This window comes from Chroicocephalus ridibundus, chromosome 13, assembly GCF_963924245.1.
Source record: "Chroicocephalus ridibundus chromosome 13, bChrRid1.1, whole genome shotgun sequence".
NCBI lineage: Eukaryota > Metazoa > Chordata > Aves > Charadriiformes > Laridae > Chroicocephalus > Chroicocephalus ridibundus.
The window spans coordinates 12,893,264-12,911,975 of NC_086296.1; the positions used below are offsets into that span (position 1 = coordinate 12,893,264).

The window sequence follows — 18,712 nt, forward strand, 5'->3', positions numbered from 1 at the left end:
GCCTGACGACTTTTACTTTGCAACCATCACTATAAAGCTCTGATTTTCCCTGCCCTGCAGCTTGTGTGCTCATTTACCCTGAGTGAAGCAAGTGGAAAGGGGAGTGCAGCATGCTTGAGTTTAGCTCATTTTAAAGCTTTTACAATTTTAAATTAGAGTTTACTCTTGCTCAGGGAACAGAACAGCTGGCAGTCGGCCTCACAGGACTCAGGGAGCCTGGCTTCAGAGAGAGGAAACCTAGTACCAATTAAAAACCAGGCTTAGACTTGAGAACACTTACGTAAAATACACAGCTTGAACCAAAAAAAAAAAAAGCCCTGGTGACATGATGCAGTCTTTGGCTGGTTCTTTTTTGGGAGGAGCTCTTACCTCATTTCTACCTTTCCAGGTCTGACAGAGGGCAACACCCCAGGCTCATGGCAATAAAAGCTTCATAGCTTGTTATTCTTCCTTTGCATGTGCGCACACACACACACACGCACGCAGCTAAGCGTGGTGTGCAGGTTCTGCTATTCACTCTGCCTTATATGGCTTTATAAGCAATGACTCACATGTGCACTACACACTCAGGAGATGTATATGACGAGAGCAAATATGCATATCTATAATGCTGAGAGACAGCTTGTGCCTGTCTGTACCCACGTATAATCTCGATGTATTTTGATTGGAATGCTGTGAGCGGATAAAGTCTCTGCTCTTGCTGGCACTATCTATCTCATATCTGATGTAGCTACTGCGTATGGCTGAGCTATTTCCAATTGATGACTGGGCGTAAAGGAGAAAATCCATTCCCCATTATACACCACTTTGGGGCTTGAAGGACTCTGTGCTCAAGACACCTCTAACGTTACACATCCACACACACAAGTACCAGAGTCTGCACTACCCTGAGTCCTACGTAGCAATTTCTCTCTCCAGAATGTCTATCAGATACTAACACCACGATCAAAGAGCATCACGCCTCTGTTTTGCAGCTACTGGGAACAAAGGGGAAATGCGCCATGGAAAAGCAAGACTTCATATCAATCTGTATCTAATATTTCTCTCCACCTCTTGCTCCCTCAATTCTAAGGCATATAATATATCATCTCTTGCCATGTATACAAAAAAAATCCCAAGGCACAGAGCCTGATTTTTACCCTCGGCTGCACATGCAGTTCCCATTAGCATCAATGGGAGCTGCTCATAAGTTCCGAATTTGGCCCCTGGGCTTGTCAGTCCAGAGCAACAGTGATCCTAGAAGGATCCCGATAGTCAGAAAACATCCCCTGTCAATAATCACCAACTCATTAAATGTAAATGTTTCTTTTATATATGTTTGATTCCCTTTCTTCCCCTGAAGGACTAAACTTTTGGACATGAAGACCAGTGAATTAAGTTCACATCCAGCTGAGCAAGGACTGCATAACAAACACTTCCCTGTAAAATATCATTGCTGGAGGCCACTTTCTTTTGTTCAATGTCCTCAATTCATTATTCATAGCCTAAAGCCTTTGCAAATTTTTCCCCTCTCCAGCCCCACCCTTGGTGTGAAAGTGCTGAAGGAAGGAATGACTTTAAATACATTGGAGAACAGCACCATTAATAAATAATACAGCTTTAACCAACTTTGTCTAACATCACTATAATTGAGTTATAAAAATTTCATATCAAATTTCTTGCCCAGATTCCTGTGACTAGTTCAAGCAAAGAAGCACAGTGTGTAGTAACTTACTACTTCCTTAGTAGACAGGAAGCTGTAGAACGGGAGGGTTTGGCTGGCTTTTTGGCTGGCCTGAACCTCTGCAGAGGAGCTTCGCTTTGCCGTGACCTTTGAATGGTGCCGGGAGCGTCTTCGCCGTGTTTTACGCCCTTCCTCCTGAGACCTGGCTCTGTGCCTGCAGAATACATGAACAGCCAAACCATTATTCCTCAGTATCGCAGTAATGCCCATTACCAGCTCCATACAAACCCTTGGCAGCTCTGTGCTAGGCCATTGCGTGGGGAGGTCTTCCACATGACTGCTCTGTGGAGTCATGACGGAAAGAACAGGGATATTTTGCTTTTCCACTTTTTTTTTTTTTAAATAATAGTGTGCATCCAGTCTTTGGACCTTAACCTCAAATTTCAGCTCCAATTCATGATTTTACGGTGGCTCAAGGCAAACCACATTTTCACACAGCCTTAAGTGTCCCTGTGGTAATAAATCTCCAAGAGAAGACACAGTCTGCTGTTGCATGAACACCCCTCCAATTACTGATTGCATTCCTCCCCCTGCTGATCATCAGCTTTTCATAAGAAAATTCCCAGTAGTTAGGAGTGAAGTGGGAGAGTGGTGGTTTGTTCATAAAGTCAAATGCTTTCAGAAAATGTGAAACATGAACTCATGATGCGTATAAACTACGCGACTTGCTATTGCAGTGATGCCGAGTCTAGCACCAGCATCCACTTAGCTGGCCCCAGGAAGCATCTGTCATCCGCAGGACTGAGATTTTAATCAGGTCAAAGATAGTGGCTACAGGATGCCATGGGCAGATATATTTCCATTGCTAAGACCAAATTTAAGGGTTTCCTGGGACATCAGCAGTACAGAGCCCTTGGGCTGGGGAAGGGAGACTAGGCTGGAATCAGCTGTCATGGGCTGATCATCAGCCGTGGGGATTAGAAGTGACTGCTGGACCGAAAAGCTGCAGCCACTGCTCCTCGAGCCAAAACCTTTCTATGGCAGAGCCCACAAGAATCTCAACCCCCAGTATGTGACATAGCTGCTACCAGAATGGGACATGGCTCACAGGCTATTGCATTCACATCCTTAAGCCCACCGGGAAGTGCTGCAGGACACCCAGCTCAGGGAGTGGTGATGTTACCTGCTTCGGCAGCGGGGGGAGTGGGAGTCTGAGCTCTCGGAGCGAGAGTGGCAGTGGCGGTGACGATGGCGATGAGATTTCCGGGTGCGCCCACGGGAGCTTTAAGAAGCAGAGAGGAAAACCACCGTTAGGCTAGCAGGCTGGGGGCGATGCAAGAGCCAGCAGCTGGAGGCTGAAGTCAATAACATTCAAATCAGAAAGAAGATCTGCATTTTAAACCAAAGCGAGTGGTGTATGAAGCATTGTGCAGGACACCAGGGCATGAGAAGTTCTCCATCCCTTCATCGCTATACTGACATTAAGGCAAGCCACCTTACCGAGATCTATGCTAGCATTTTAACTACAAGCTATTAAGTTGGCTCTGTAGCAGGCTGGGGGAAGATCTATGGACTAGCATGTGGGAGTGCAGCGGACAGCACCAATCCTTTCTGCTCTCAAGACCTTGAAGAGCTGTGTGTGCTTGCCCTTCATCCTGCAGCCTACCCTAAGACAGCCAGGAACCTTCCCATTGCTGAGCCTCGTTGGGGGAGCACAGTCCCTCCAGGAAACCCACAACAAAGCTCCAGCCCTCCCATTTCTTGCTCCAACCCTCTCTGTAGTGCAGGCTCCTTGTTAAAGAGCAGATGCAGGAGGACAGGCTCTAAATACGGTACACTTAGTAACAGACAGCCTTCCCCATGCTGCCTAGGTGGGAGGGTCTAGCCAGTCCTCTGGGCAGCTCTTACGGTTGCTCTATAAACAACCTACAAAGTGCAGCTTCCCTAACTGCAACCTATGCTCGGTTCCCGCTTGAGGGGCAGGACCATTTTACCCGGCTTCTTATAGACATCCAGTCACCGCTGCTCCCTCTTCTGATGGGGCCACAGGACAGCTACCAGCAAACCATGCGCAGGGGCCCAGCTTCGGTGCCCTGCTGCACTTCCCTGTGCTCCATTCACGCCATTACTGATGGATTACCTGGCTCTATCACTGAAGGGCTGTTGTTGCCCATACCAACAGCTGGAGTCCTGCAGACGGACAGCAGGGTGATGCGAGTGACAGGCTACCTGTCACCTTCTGTGCCCATTCCCTCTCACCATTGCCCACCGCAGCAGTTATTTTAGATCTGGTAGTGTAGCCGTCTGCTCAGGCTGGCGTCACTGTGCCAGCAGGCAAAGCTAGCAATGGGTTAGCTGCTGGGAACAGTCTGGTTTCATGGCCGTGCTATACCAGTCGCTGACAGCACTCATACGACCTGCTTGGACAGCAATTAGCAATTTGCCACTATAAAAACTCAGCAGATCGATTGCTTGAGAACTGCATCTCCTTTAAGACAAAAGGGCAGCCTCCAGGTCAATTGCTTGAACTCCACCTGGCTGTTTTCTCTGATGCTTTTCACACCCTATGATTATATTTTTAAACTTCACATTTTGGGATCCTCCTTCCTTATTTCCATACAGCTGAAATCAGCGACACTGAACATCTCTCCCTCACGTCCTGGATTTGTGTGAAAATCTCCGTATTTGCTTTTCACCCTCTGCATCAGTCCCTCCCGTTTAAGAGTTTTCCCTTTCTGCAGGAGGAAAAACTAGTCCTGTGTGATTCAGATAACCCGTTGTTCGACACAAAGATAAGCCAAAGCAGCGTGATTACACAAAAATCCTGATCGCAGATGGCTCATGGGATCTATCTGATCCATGCCCAGGAGCAATAAGAAGGTTTGCAGAAACGGGGAGTGGCTCAGCTCTGATTTGTGAGCTGAGAGATGAGGGCTAAAACGATTTCACTGATTTATCCCCAAAGAGCAATTCTAACAGCTCTTCTTCCCCCAGATCAGCACATACCAGAAGGGCGTCTGATCTTTGTTTTAACCACACTGTTAGGCTACTGCATACTGCTACGTTGGGTTGAGGAGATGCCTGCTTTTGCCGATACCATAGGAATCCTCAGTTTTACCACTCAGATTTCTGGGTGCATAGCAGCCCGGTTTGAGGGGGAAAAAAAAAGGTGGCTGTGCTACTGAAATCAGATGCAGAAATCAGAGAGAAAAGGAGATGGGCTTTCTGCATGCAATAGAGCTGGTCTGTGCAGGCAGCACAACATGCTCTGCACCTCATGGATTCCCAGTCTCTTCAGTCACAATCCATACTGGGGGTGCCACTCATGGTGTCAGGGGTTATTGTCCCCCTATCTCCTTTCTGCCCAGGAGCCAAAAGTAGTGTTGGGAAGAATTAAAGGGCCGGTCCTACCAATACCAAACAAACCAGCAGATTTCCATCCGCTAACTCGGTTTCTGTCTCTAGTAGGGTATCCCAAGTCCCAGCAGAGCTAACCAGGGGTTTGCTGCCCAGAGTTCAGCCTCAGAACAGTTTCCTTGCTCTAAAAGCAGGTAAAAAGCCACAAGTTGCAATTCCAAGGAGAAGACAGAGAAGGAAATGAAAAACAGAGAAGGCTCACAGGCCTTCCTTCCAGCCCTGAGGAACCACATTTTGTATCATACCCCTTTATTGTCTGCCCCACAGGACAAGGATTGTGCTCTGCTGACACCCCAGGGCAGATGGGAACCCAAACCCCAGATTTTTGCAGCCTCCACAACCTCCAAACCGTCCCTTCTCTTCCCTAGCCCCCACTGCCTTCTGCTCCCATTCAGATATTTGGTTGCATTGTGTATCATGAGTAGCCCCTGCTGTAACCCCCAAGAGCAGCAAACAAGGAGGAGCTGAAGCCGTTCTCAGTAAGAGGGTGCCAGCCTGCTCTTTGGGCAGTGGAGGCTGTGGGGCCCTGCGCTCCACAGATTTGAGTTCATCCTCTCATGCCGCCCTCATCAGAAAAGCTGGAGTCTCTGCTCAGGGATAGATGAACAGTACAGCACTGTACATCCCTGTGAAATACAAAGACAGTACTGAATGAGGTGGCACAAAAGAGAGGGAAAGGAAAGATCTCCAACCTCTACAAACCCTTTCCCATTCTAGCAAAACCAGAATTGCAGCTTTTAGCTGCAAAATAATCCTGAGAATTGCTTAGGGCTGCACAGCCAGCATTAGCTCCAGGGGACCCACCACACCAAGCGCTTCCTAGCGCCCCAGCTCTGCACAGGCTGAGCAGGGAACACCATGAGTTGCTACTTACTGTTTTTTGTGTTTTCTTTCTTCCTTTCTCTTACTTTTGGGGCTTGAAGAACTAAATAAGAAATGGCTAATTAATTCGGAGATTTCTGTTCTGATAAAAAGCTGCATAATCACACATCAATGTTACAGCTAGATTGCCCAAGAGCGTGCGATAAAAATGAAAGGGATTAATGATTCTGCCTTAGCACAGGGGGTCTGAGTGCCTGCTGACAAATCTAGCTCATGCGCTTGGCCAAAAAGCATCCTTAAAGGGAACAGCCATCCTGGTGGCTTTGCATTTTCCCATAGAGGAGACGAATACTTCTTGATATTGTACGCACACATGCTAGATCAGGAGAGTTCTTCCAGTACACACCTGGAAAGACACTGACTCCGAACATTTCAAAGATAGGCAGTGCTGGGGGATGCCATACTGTTTGCAAATGAAACCGTAAGAGAAATGAAGACTCAAGATGCAGGATGGATGCAACATGGATGAGGTTGCCAGGGGCTAGGTTATACCAAGTGGTCTTTTCCAGTTACGTGCTTGATTGCACAGGTTGGGCTGGAGACCCGATTCCTGTGGGGTTTGAGGAACGCATAAGGCTGAATAGGGAGAGGGTAGCCCCAGACCCACAGAGGGTTGGGGGAGCCAAGGGGATTCCATGAGGAGACACAGAAGAAAAACATCTTCTGCCTCCAGCCAGAGAACATCAACCTTGTGAGGTCTTGAAGAGGCCATTAAACTCATATTATTTCTAAGGGGCCACCCATACTTGCTCAGCTCTTACCTGTGTCTTCTCTTCTTTGAGGATAACCTGCAAGACACAAATGTGTACACTGAATACAGGGTCTCACAGAATTGGAAATTTGAATCACAGGCAATGTGGTTAGGCCCAGTGTTAGACTGAGCACTGTGAGGAGACCTCATCTACCAGCTGGGCAGAATGGCCCTGGCTCTCCTTTAGCCAGCTGTCAAGGGGGTAACTGAGAAATGCTGCTGTGGTGGAAGTGACTAGTACCCTCTACAAATAGTTGAGAATATGATCCTCAGGATAACAAGTCTATAGATATCACCGGTCCCTAGTGGGTCCCTTTTCTCTGCTACTGCCTCCACAGTTTTGCACTGTGCTTAGTTTGAGGGGGCAGAGGGGAGTGCAGTCCCTCATTTTCTGTATGAAGGACCAGTTAGCACTCAAAGGAAGGGTCCTTTCTGTATAACTCCAGAGCAGCCTTACAGCCAAACCTGCATGCATCTGTCCTGCCTCCTGGAGCATCCCTGGGATGACACAGGAGCCACCATGCTGGCGGTTCTCACAGAAAGCCCTGGAGCATGGAGGACACAGTTCCTTGCAGCAAGGCCTGGACCCAGTACGCTGCACAGACCGCTGTGTCCCATCTCAGCTTGGAGCACAACATCCTGCAGAAGACATGGCCTGAAGTCCTGCCTAGAGGGACCACGAGACTGCCTGTGGCAAGGTCACTTGGGATCTGTAGTTGAAATGGAACCAGGTGTCTGGAAACAACCTCCATTGGTCACTAATGCTTAATGGTTGACCATGCTGCCTTTTGGGACCAGCTACAGCTTATCCTTGGCTTGCAGGGTCATAAATGGGTACTAAAGGTTCAAAGCCAAGGAGCATCTGACCCAGGACTGCTGTCAGGAGATGGCATCCATAGAAGGGCATAAGAATCCCTCCTTGGGAAGGAAGTATTTTAAAGGAGTTTCTATACCCTTATCTCTCCTCCCTCCCTCTTCTATAAGAATCGAGCTCAACTTTTCACCCTGCTATCCATTTTTGGTAGCTTCTCTCTTTGGTTCAATATACTGTAAATACATGAACTTTCCGACAGTGATAGCATCCACTGTTCTCTCCAAATATTGGTTTAATGGTTGAGAGAAACCAGTGAAATATTTGCAATTTTAAAATTTAATGGTGCTCTTTAAAGTAAAAATGGGCTTCAGAAGGGGAACGTGGAGGCGATCACCCGTTGGCATGCCAGAGGATGGGAGCCATGTGGAACAGGACAGCAAGGGCAGGAGGCAGAGGCTCAGCAGACCTCACGCCGATTTGCCTCATCTGTCTCTTTCCCCACACCCCGACAGCTCATATTTATCTCTTTGCACTGGGTCAGGACTCCATTTCATGCCCTCCAAGGCAGTCTGGCTTTCACCTCCCAGTTGGGCCCTGCCCTCATGGCGGCCATTATTAAGAATCAGGAGTTCGACGCCTCTCTCTGCCTCCTGGCACTGGGCTCGACCCGCTACCCTACAGCATTAGACGTCTTCCACCTTTTGTCCAAACCTCCCCCCAACAGCGGGTAATTACATTTTCAAGGGAAAAAAAAATAAAATACCTGTTTCTTTTTCGCTTCTTGGAGCTTTTCTTCTTCTTCTTCTTCACAGGCGAGGGGCTGTAGGAGGGAGACCTGAAGAGGCAGGGAGGGGGGTCGTTAGGGACCTCAGGGCTCCCCACAGCCCTCCCCGGCCACCACAACCTTTACCCTGCCACCAAAGGCATCTCCCTGGGGTGCAGAGGGGCCAGGGGCACCCAGGGCCCCCCAAGACAGGCTGTGGGTGAGCCCCGGCCTGGCCTCCGCCACCCTGAGGGGAAGGTGAGAAAATGGCGTCATCTCCCTGGGCGTGTGGAAACCCCCAGCACCTCTCTGTAGTGTATCCAGCCTCCATTTTAAACTGGGATTTTTTTTCCACCTCTCACACAGGCAAGGGCTGCCTGTCCCCTTCCTTCCCCACACGCCACCATGGTTGCCCTCACCTCCTTCGCTTCTTGCGGCCAGATTTCTTCTTCTTCTTCTTTCCCCGGGGCGGTGGCGGCGCACGCTCCTCATCGCATGAGGGGCTGAAGAAAGGGGGAAAACAAACAAAAAAATTAAAATGATAAAAATATGTCTGAATCAGCTCACATGGGACTGCTCTCCCCCGTTTGCCACCGTCCCCACCTCAGGGACATGCAGGGCAGAGAGATCAGTTTTCACGGTGGACCTGGGGTGCAGGCGAGCACCTAATTACCCCTCTAATGAATAATTTGGTCACAGTTTAAATGAAGTGTCTCCTCCGTGGGTTTAATGGAGATATAATGAGACAGCTACTGTACGCCGTGGTGATGCCGGCTGATTATTTAAAACATGTTTGCTGAGGTTAACGACTCCGTAACAGATTTATAGGTTTTGTTGCTCTTTGTAAATATGCTTTAAATAATTAATTGGCATTTAATTTGCATACAATAATTATTGCAAACAGATGCATCTAACTGTAATAAAAGACTTGACATATGTTAAATAGCAATTGATTAGAAATATATATATTTATTGAGATGCTACACTAATTTAGTGAGATATGCATCTCTTACACAGTTGTTAAACCCTGGGAAAAAAACCTCCTATAAATTAATTTATTTTTTAAACATATGATGCCGAATTGCATTATGTTTCAATGAAAAGCAAATACCACGGTTAAATTAATTCGAGCACTGCGCTGAAAACATGACAGATATTCCATGGCTACTCATTAACCAAAGCAAATGCTCATAAAGACTGGGACAGCTGGTGGCAGCCTGTGGATCCCCAGGTTGATCCCCAAGCAGATCCCCAGATCTGTCTGTGGATCCCCCAAAGGGGTCCGGGAGCAAGGTTTGTGGGGAGCACAGCCATTTCCCCAGGACCTCTGCAAAAATCCCTGCTGGATTGTGCCTCAGTTTCCCCACTTCTGGCCCTGCCAACTGGAGGAGCCCATAGCAAGGGATGCATGGAGGCAGCCCCATGTTTGGAAAACGCTGTGGGATGGGATCTTCACTGCAGAAACAGGCCAAAAATTGAGCAGTTTTCTGCAGAAAGAACAAACATTATCATTAATGAAGGTCCTAATGCAGATCAAACGTCACTCTCGGGGGGAAACTCAGGCTCCACTGCCCCCCAACACTTGCTCACCCAGGGCTTCAATTATTACCAAAATTACACTATCATAAAAAAACCAATTGCTTCATGCTCCTAGTATACTTTCTTTTTAAATTACTCTACAAAATGAAGCTGTACGGTAGCGCTTCAGTTGTGAACTGTGAATAACTGAGTGCCGAGTGCTTCCAGGGCAGTAAATCCGAGGTGCAACAACACTGTGACTCTGCGGAGCACCCAAATACTCCTTCTCCCTCCCTTTCTCCTCCCAAGGATTTCATCAACCAGCAGAAATGCTCTTGTGGGATATGGAACACCTTGGGCTTAGTGGGTCTATCATCTGTATTGAGGTAGAAAAAAATGTCTTTTCCAAGAAAAAGTCATTGTCGCTAAGCTCAGACATCTGCCCAAAGCCACCCCAAGGTTCTGTCCTAGACCAGGAACACCCAGACCCTCAGTTATCCACCCCAGCTCCCACCTGCTTTCTCAGCCCCCCTCTCGCCCGGGGCCACGGCCAGGCACGGCCACGGCCGAGGGAGAGCGGGGAGAAACCTCTGACCATGCCGTACAGCCACAGGCAGTTGCTGTAGAGCACTTCTCCCTCTCACAAGATAAAGCCTTTTGTCTTTGATGTGGAAGCTTTCTCCTGGCACTGATCCGATTTTAATTGTTTCTCCGCGATTGTAATCGAAGTCTAATCAAAAATACGCTTTAGATTATTGTTCTGGCTAGCCTGAAATCTGAAGATATGAAATGTGCTTTCTTGCTCTTTCTTTCCAACATCTTTAACCAAACGGAGAGGCTTTAATCCCGGAGACAGTTTAACAGGCAGGGCTCAGAGACCCCAGTTGCTTCATTTACAACGTTCAATTTGTTTTTCCCCCTCTCAATTTGTCAGAGGCTAATAATGAACTGATAACGAAGCTGTGTCCTAATGAAGCCAATACTGCTGGTATGATCTAGGCGCGGGGAAAGGGGAATTGCTGAGGGCGATGCCCAGCCAGGGGTACCCCATGGACCTGGTGGCACACAGGGATGCTGGCAGGTTGCCTGTCTTCCAGCCAGGATTACTTGCAAGGGGACTGTAACAGCAAACACGCACAGGGATTTCATGCAATTACATGATTTTGCACTCACGCAGTGATTTAACCCATCCCCAGCTCTCACAGACCCCCTCCACCATCCCCTGCTTTGGGGTGACCCCCGCTCACAGCCCTGGCTCCTACCTGCGCGAACTGCAGCGAGCATGGTCTCGTCTCTCCTTCCCTTTCACACAGCCGTTGGTGGTGGAGGCCTCCCTGACCGTGCGGCCGCTCAGCTTTTCGGGATGTCTGTCCTCCGCAGGGTACGGCAGGCAGCTGAGCGTCCCGCTGCAGCAGCAATGGGAGAGAGTGAGCAATAAAGAGCTGCCCTGCCAGCTGGGCTCATTTGCTGAAGGCTTCCCATGTACTGGAGGATCCCCTTTCCTTTCCACAGGTAGGACCTGTGCTGCTGTGAAGGAGCGCTGCAGGTTGCTCCTAGGCCTCCCGAGCCCATGGCGCTCAGCCCTACACAGTGGGAAGTGCTGCAAAAAGTCCCCCGTTTCCAAGCTAAGCTGATCCCCAGCATGAACATGCTGCGCTTGGCTTTCAGGCAGAGATGCCAAAAGCATCGTGCAGCCGAGGAGCAGCAGGACAGCCCCGTACTGCAGGGACGGCAACGGCGCCTGGGTCTGATGCAACGGTACCTAGGTCAGACCAGCACCCCTGGACACCTTCCTCTGCGTTGTGGGTTTTAGCTCACCAGCTCTGCGGAGACAGCACTAGTCTTGCACACTGGTAGAAAAAACACTTTTGCATTTCAAATACCATTTCCCAAACCCGCTATTGCCAATACCTTGCCACACATCCTCATCCTGACCCCCTTGCCAGCACCCAGGGAGAAGCAAAGCTTTGGCAGCCAGAGGATAGCTCTCCTCCCCACTCCTACAAATAGGGTGCTGGGCCAGTAAACACACCTGGTCCTGCTGAAAGCCCAAACTGGAGAACCTGTGAGAGCCCAGCAGACCTAAGGGGAACCACCTGGGCCAGGCAGGTGCCTGCCAGAGCCCTGGGGAGACCATGAGAGTTGGTGAAGAGCAGAGCCAGGGCAGGGAAAGCCTGAGATGAGAGGTCTCCAAGAAACACGGGGGCTTGGGCAGGGCAAACTCAAATGGAGGAAAGGCGGCAAATGGAGAAAAGAAACCCAAACAAACCCCAGCTCAGACACTCGGGAGGAAAGTAAATAGGTTTTCAGGCCCCACAGACATTTATTTCAAAGAACAGAAAGATTAATGGAAAGCCATAAACTGTACCTGGCAGGGGCACCAAGAACGCTATGGGTTTAGTGTCATCCTGAGTATTGTTCAAATAAATAAAGCAAGCATTGACATGTTCAAGCCCAACCTGGCTGTGAGGTGGTACCGATGGTGGCCTGGGCTCAGCCGACAGAGAAAGTGTCCCCATTTCTTCCTATTATTATTTTGAAGCCAATCTCAGGAACGGGCTGTTGGGTGCTGCTTTGGGGTTTAGCTGTCCCCAGGTCAGCTCTGCAGGGTCCCACTGCTGCATCTGCCACCCCACCCACCTTCTCCCTTCGCACGCGAAGCCTCCAGGCCACGTGAAGTCCCTGGAGCGAGGGGAGGCTGGGATGTCCCCTGCCACCCCTGCAGCCACAGTGGCTCAGGGATGCCGGGAGGTTGCTTTGGCTGCAAGAGACCGTCACAGCCATCACACATGGGCTGTGGGGTCAGGAACAATGGAGCAGGTGTGTGCTGCACAGCTGGGGGGTTAAATGGGGCCAAGAGGGTAGTTAAAGAGCAGTGTGATGCTAAAATGGCATGTTAGCCCAGGTTAGGCACGGCCAGAGGCTCGCATGCCCCAGGGAACATCCTGCGGCTTGCCCCAGCCATCAGCAACACTGTTCAGGACAAGAGTTGGCACAGGAGCACCTGCAGAAGAAGCGTCACCCCTCTCTTTCCACCTGTGCTTTCTATCTCAACAAAATTCCACTTTCTCTAACAGCGGACTCCTTGCGGCCCAGTTTGTAATGCCTGAACACTTAAGGATGTGCATCAGCCAAGTCTAAGCGACAGGGGTCAGCAGGGGGAAGCTGGGTGAAATATCTCTGGCCCAAGGCATGCAGGAGGTGGTGGTCCCTCTGGCTTTAAAAATGTATTACTCTGCTTGTAATAAAATCCCCCAGTTGCTTCCCAACATCTATGTTATTTTTAATCATTCGGGAAGCTACATGGTTAATTGCTTTCTTTGTGCAAGCTAATTAGCTTGTGGCCTTTCCTGAACCCCTTTTAAGAATGGTCTTCTGAGGCTCAATCATTAGGATCCATTAAAAATGTCCCCAAATTAATGACCTGTGCAAAGTCTGGGCTGGATCAGCTCCAGCAGCGGAGGCGGGAGGGCTCCTCCTTGGGGTGGCAGCACGCTGGGGCATTGCTGCCTTGCAGGAGGGACCTGGGCACAGTGGGCGATGTCCCTCTCGCCCTGGCCCCTGCTCCCACTGATGGGATTTTCAGGTCCTGGGGTTAAAACATATTGGCCTTGAGGCAACCAAGGACTCCTGTTCTGCAACACGCTAGGAACCATTTCTTTTGGGCCTGGAAGTAATTATTGATGGAAATAATTATTCTCCAATCCCATCAAAGGCTGGCTTCAATTCAACTAAATGTTCTCCTCTGATGAATGCTGAGAGTCACTAACACTCTAAACTGGCTGGTAATCCCCTTGCGTTAAGCTCCATAGACATTGATTGAATATATATATAAAAACGTATTTTTTATTTGTTGTCTTTCATGACTGATATAAAAGTGCTTGCAGTTTGGTGTGAACGATTACTGTGGCCTGAAAGGAGAGGATTATCACACCTTCCCCTGCTGGTCCCCTGCCTGCAGCAGAAAGGAGAAAGCCTCTGCGGGTGCTTCGCTGGAGCGCAGGGGACGTGCTGCCCGCAGGAACGTGTGCTGGAGCAGGCAGGAGGAAGAGGAGGCAGGAAGGATGCCCAGGGTTTGCTCTGCTGGGGGGCAACACTGCTCCACCACCGGAGCAAGGACCGCAGCCTCTCTGCCCAACGTAGGGGTTGCATGTATGTCCCTAAGGACACACTCCTGGCCATGGGCAGCTGCCCACCGCTCCTGCCTGCCCTCCAAGGTTCTTCATTTCCATTAGACAATTCAATTGCTTGCACTCATTTTTCTTTTTTCTTTCTTTCTTTCTCCCATGCAGAAATCCAGCCTATCCATCAGATCTGTCCAAAAGCAGCATCCCTGCTCCTGATGGAGAGACCCCACGCAGCAAGGCACCCGCTGGGCTGTCTGCCACCAGCTCAGAGCACAACATGCCTTGTGCAACCTCCCACCATGGGTGGCTCACCTTGTCCCTTCCCTTTGCAGCAGTCTCCACTCCAGGAGGGGTTTTTTGGGCTCATGACAGTTTTTGCCAGCTTTTCAGTGGCTGGAAGGGAAGCAGCAACACGCAGTGTTGAGAGCAGAGGGAAATGATGTACTGCTACCCTAATAGAAATGAGGCAGAAAAGGTCACTGGTGGGAAAGAACCCAGATATTCCTAATTTGAAAGGGGACAAAACCACTGTAAAACCCTATGGCCATTTGGAGGAGAACAGGGCATGCGACAGCGGCCCAGCTGCGAGGTGGGGGGATCCCTGTTTATTTTTGCAAACTGCCTGAATCTCTTCCCACCTGCCTTTCCCAAAGGCACGTCGCATTTCTGAATCCCGCTGAGCTCCCTGCTGCCGGCAGTGCCCTGCAGAGCCCCATCGCTTGATGCCGCTCCATCCTGCGTCCCTTCCCTGGACAGCTAGGGTGTCGCCTCCAGTTTGCGGTGGCACCACAGAGGCCAGTTAACCACGCTGCAGCCCCTGTGCTCTGCAACGGATCCCTTTGGGACTGGACATCGCTGTTTGCTGGGGAAGGGTAGGGCGTCGCTGATGTCTCACCAGGAGACTTTTGCACCGGGTGTCGTACCGGAGCCCGAGGTGGCCGTGCACATGGGTGGCAGGATAAGGCCACTTCTCTGCGGAGGCCAAAGAAAATGCAAGACCGGGGAGGTCCCACAGGGCATTTGCAAGACCTGGGAGATGTGCTGGGCTCAGCAAAGACGCCTCACGGAAGTTGTTAAAGACATGCTGTGGCCTACAGAGGCGTGGGGTGAACCCCGCAGGTGAGTCTGCTTGAACCAGCCTGGCCGTGGGGAAATATTTGCCCCCCACTAGCCCCCACGGGATTGCACTGCCCTTCCTGCCTACGGACGGATCCCGGCAGCCTTTGCAGAGGACGGGGCAAAGGCACCGGGTGTTTGCTGCCTCCGGGAGCAGAGCTAACTCACAAACCATCCCCATTCCTCCATCCTGAGCCGCCGCACTCGGTGCCATGGCTGAGTGCCATCTCATCAGGCCATGAAATGTGGCACTCGGTGACACACGCTTCCCCGGGTGCTGAGCCCAGCGACACCCGTCCCCCCGGGTCCCACGGTGACATGCAGTCGGTGCGGGTTTGGTGTGCACTTGAAATCCTTGTGTGCTGGCGTCTCAGCGCTGCCGGGGCCGGGCAGCTGCCCTCCCCTGCCCGCAGGCTGCCATGTCCCAGCCGCGCTCCTCTGCCCCGGCCTCGCAGCACTCTCCTGCCACAAAGCTTTCATCAATCATCCTTTTCCCCTGCAGTAACTCAGCTCCTCTTCTCAAGAGGAGAGAAAAGCAGGAAAATTACCTTCCTAGTGACCTTTCAGCTGCCATGAGGCCATCTCCAACCTCAGCAGCATCTTCCCTTGCCTCTGTGGGACAGGATCCATCAGTCCAGCCCTCTGTAGCTTGGCCGCAGCTTTTCTGTCCTTCCCATCTGCTTTGCAAGCAGCAGCGTAAGCACGCTGGGGCTGGATCATGCTAACCAAGCCTTTTATTTTTATAATCATTTTACTTTCCACACGCAGCTGGGTTGGGTGCTGGATGCACAGCCCGAGCAGGAATGGTGCTGCAGGGCACTTGGCCGCACGCGTGAGCACATCGGAGACCCTGAGCACTGACGGCTCTTGGCAGACCTGCACCAACAGCACTTCCAAGCTCAGGACAGAGTATTTGGAAAGCCAATACAGAAACTTTATTACCTTGCCCTTTTCAGCCCTGGCTGGCTCTGCATTCCCATCATCTCCACAGCCCCTGGCGAAAAGGTAGGAGCGTCTCCAGCCAACTGGAGCCCCAAAACTGAAAAAGGTTAAAGCATCTCTGATGAGTCTATTAGTTATGAATGTTTCAATGGCATTAAACCAATGACGGATGCCTCGCCTGGGGACTGGGAACATCAGCCTGTGAAAGGACACAGGCATCTGTAGCAGGCACAAAGCCCCGAGGGAGGAACTCCTGTGCCTGCAGCCGCTCGCACCAGGGGTGCTCTTGCCCCTTTTCCTGAGTAACATCCATAAAGTGCTTGGACACATGATTGAATATCGCATCTTTCCTCTCCTTTCCTCACCTGGAGGTTTCGGCTACACAGGAGGGGGCAGGCGGCAGGTTGGCTTCCCTGCTCTCCTGCATCCCCTCAGCTCTCTGCCACGGCCACCTCCGATGCACCTCTGCCCTGGGCTCTTGGCTGAGCTGCTCACAGTGTTTCTAAAATCCACCACTTTGGGCCAAGAAGCCTTTTGTCGCTGGCAAAATGACCCTTTTATTTTCTCTCTTGCTCTCTAGCTTTGCTCATCTGATTGAAAAAGAAATGGTCAAACTGTTCCTTTATCCCAGGAGAGGGAGGGGGAAGAAAAGGAGGTTGTAAAGACACTGCCAAGCAAAAACTCCAGCAGATGTGTTTACGTAAAGCTCTTTGAAATATGCACTAAAAATACCTCTTCAAAATTAGGAGACGGGGAAAATTGTAAGTGCTTCCCACAAACACACACACAAACACCCCACGGCAGGTTCTTTCCCCACCTCATTCAAACCGTTATTATTAGTGCGGCAGGAGCCCTGCAGTTTGTTATTGAAAATTATAATAGCAAATCACCGAGATATTTTCCCTGATTACACAGACTCCAAGCCAGTTCAATTTTAATCTTCTCCCCGCTATTTTTTCCGTGCATCAGCAGAGGCACCAGCTGCAGAGAAGCGCGTGGTTTTCTTGAGGCAGTTTAAACACAGAAGAGAAATACAATTCCGTAATATACATTTTTCATCCAATTTTTGCCAGCCGTGACTCGCCTCCCCCTCCTGCTCCCGGGAACCCTGTGTCCTGCTGCAAGCCTGAATGCGGCAGCCGCTCCTTTTGCCTCTTGGACTCCAGAAACGTTTAACGACCGCTCTTATCGCATCCTGGGCCAAAAAAGCAGCTTGGCTCTTTATTTTCCAGCAGTTGATTTGCTATGCATGGTTGAATCAGAACAGAGGAGCTTCCCTGCTGGAGGAGGCCCCGGTAGCAGCACGGGGTCAGTGCCAGATGCTTTGGGGGATACGGTGTGGTCGCAGCCCACGGGGAGGGCTCCGTCCCGGGCACCAGCTGGCGGCAGCTCCCGCTGGGCAGCACGGGATGAACGGATCTGGCGGAGCATAAAACTCCACAGGGGAAAGAGATGCTCCTGTGGACCGTCTTAGGTAGGGTCAGGCATGAGGGCGAGCACAGCCTCTCCCTGCTCCCCATGGCTGGGTCCCCTTCTCCCTAGGGGCACTTCCCATCCCTCTTCCCACCTGCGCACACGGCCGCCTTGCAGGGCTCTGTGTCACCTTCCCTTGCTTCCAGCAATCTGGGATGGCTCCGCTGACCGCCTGCCAGCGACAGCAGAGATAAACCCGAGGAATATGGCATGCAGTCATATCATTTCCTAAGGAAACCTGGACTGCTGCCCCGTCTCGAGCAGTTTCTACGGCATCTTGTGACTCCCACGCTGCCGGCTCGGAGGTCTCTGTGGAGCTTCGTGCTCGTCAGCACCTGCACGTTGCCGGGTCAGGCTGGCTCTCGGGGACAATGTTGTGCATTTCCTACCCCCAGATCCTCCTCCTTAGACAAATACCCTGCAGGTTCCCATGCCTGTAAAGGAGCCAGTTTTCTCCTCAATCAGGGAATAGCAAAAGAGGAGCCTTGGCTTCTCCCTGGTGCGTGCAAACAGAGCTGAAAGTACCGACATTACCACAGCACAACAATCCTGCACAGCCCTGACCCATGTTTTGGGGGGCTCCAGGCACCTGAGTGACCCTGGCATGGCAGGGACTGGTCTGAGGAGGGACTGGGGCCAAGAGCTTATACTAAACCCTGCCATAGCCCCATGGCTAACTCCCAGCTGGCCACAAACGGCACACCCAGACCCCGTCCCTACCATCATCCCCCAGGCAGCCCTGAGCTCCCCAGTGAAGGGGGCAGAGCTGGTGCCCAGGCACGGGGGCAGCCCTCAGCAGCCCTCGGAGAGCTTCCAGTTAGGAAAAACCTGGATCTGAGCTCAAATTTCTCACTAATCAATTGCCCACAAGGGCAAACCCAAGCCAGGCGAAGGGCAGGACCACGGGCTAGAGGGAGCCCAGCTGCTGTGGTTGGGCACTTCCCACCGCAACACTGCGAGCTGGAAGCTGAGGAGCACTGGGAGACGATGCTCAACCTTTTAGGAGGGTTTAAAAAAAAACAAAACAAAACAAAAAACAACAACCTGAAGGATGTCCCAGAACAGAAGCGCTTTGTTACTGTCTGCAATGTGGTCAGGCTGGAGAGCACCTTCACACCCAATGGGCTGTACAGTGCCAACCCCCCCACCCAGGGTGTGTCCCCTGTGTCACCACAGCACCCCAAGATCAAGCCAAGCCCCCGCAGCAGCATCTTGCTTCAGTGCTGGCTTCCATGGATGGGGCCAT

The 18,712-nt window shown here is 51.0% G+C and overlaps 1 protein-coding gene across 2 annotated transcripts in view; it reads right to left on the bottom strand.

The window, feature by feature from the left end:
• SRRM4 (serine/arginine repetitive matrix 4) overlaps positions 1 to 18,712 on the bottom strand; it is a 50,131-nt gene that overhangs the window by 17,836 nt on the left and 13,583 nt on the right. The window contains exons 2-8 of one of the 2 annotated variants that reach the window (XM_063350755.1): positions 11,071 to 11,214; positions 8,710 to 8,793; positions 8,291 to 8,362; positions 6,724 to 6,750; positions 5,955 to 6,005; positions 2,847 to 2,945; positions 1,715 to 1,877 (exon numbers count right to left, since the gene is read on the bottom strand). In XM_063350755.1, the coding sequence (XP_063206825.1) occupies positions 1,715 to 1,877; positions 2,847 to 2,945; positions 5,955 to 6,005; positions 6,724 to 6,750; positions 8,291 to 8,362; positions 8,710 to 8,793; positions 11,071 to 11,214 (640 nt within the window). The remainder of the gene's footprint in view (positions 1 to 1,714; positions 1,878 to 2,846; positions 2,946 to 5,954; positions 6,006 to 6,723; positions 6,751 to 8,290; positions 8,363 to 8,709; positions 8,794 to 11,070; positions 11,215 to 18,712) is intronic. The other variant, XM_063350756.1, reaches the window with a different exon arrangement.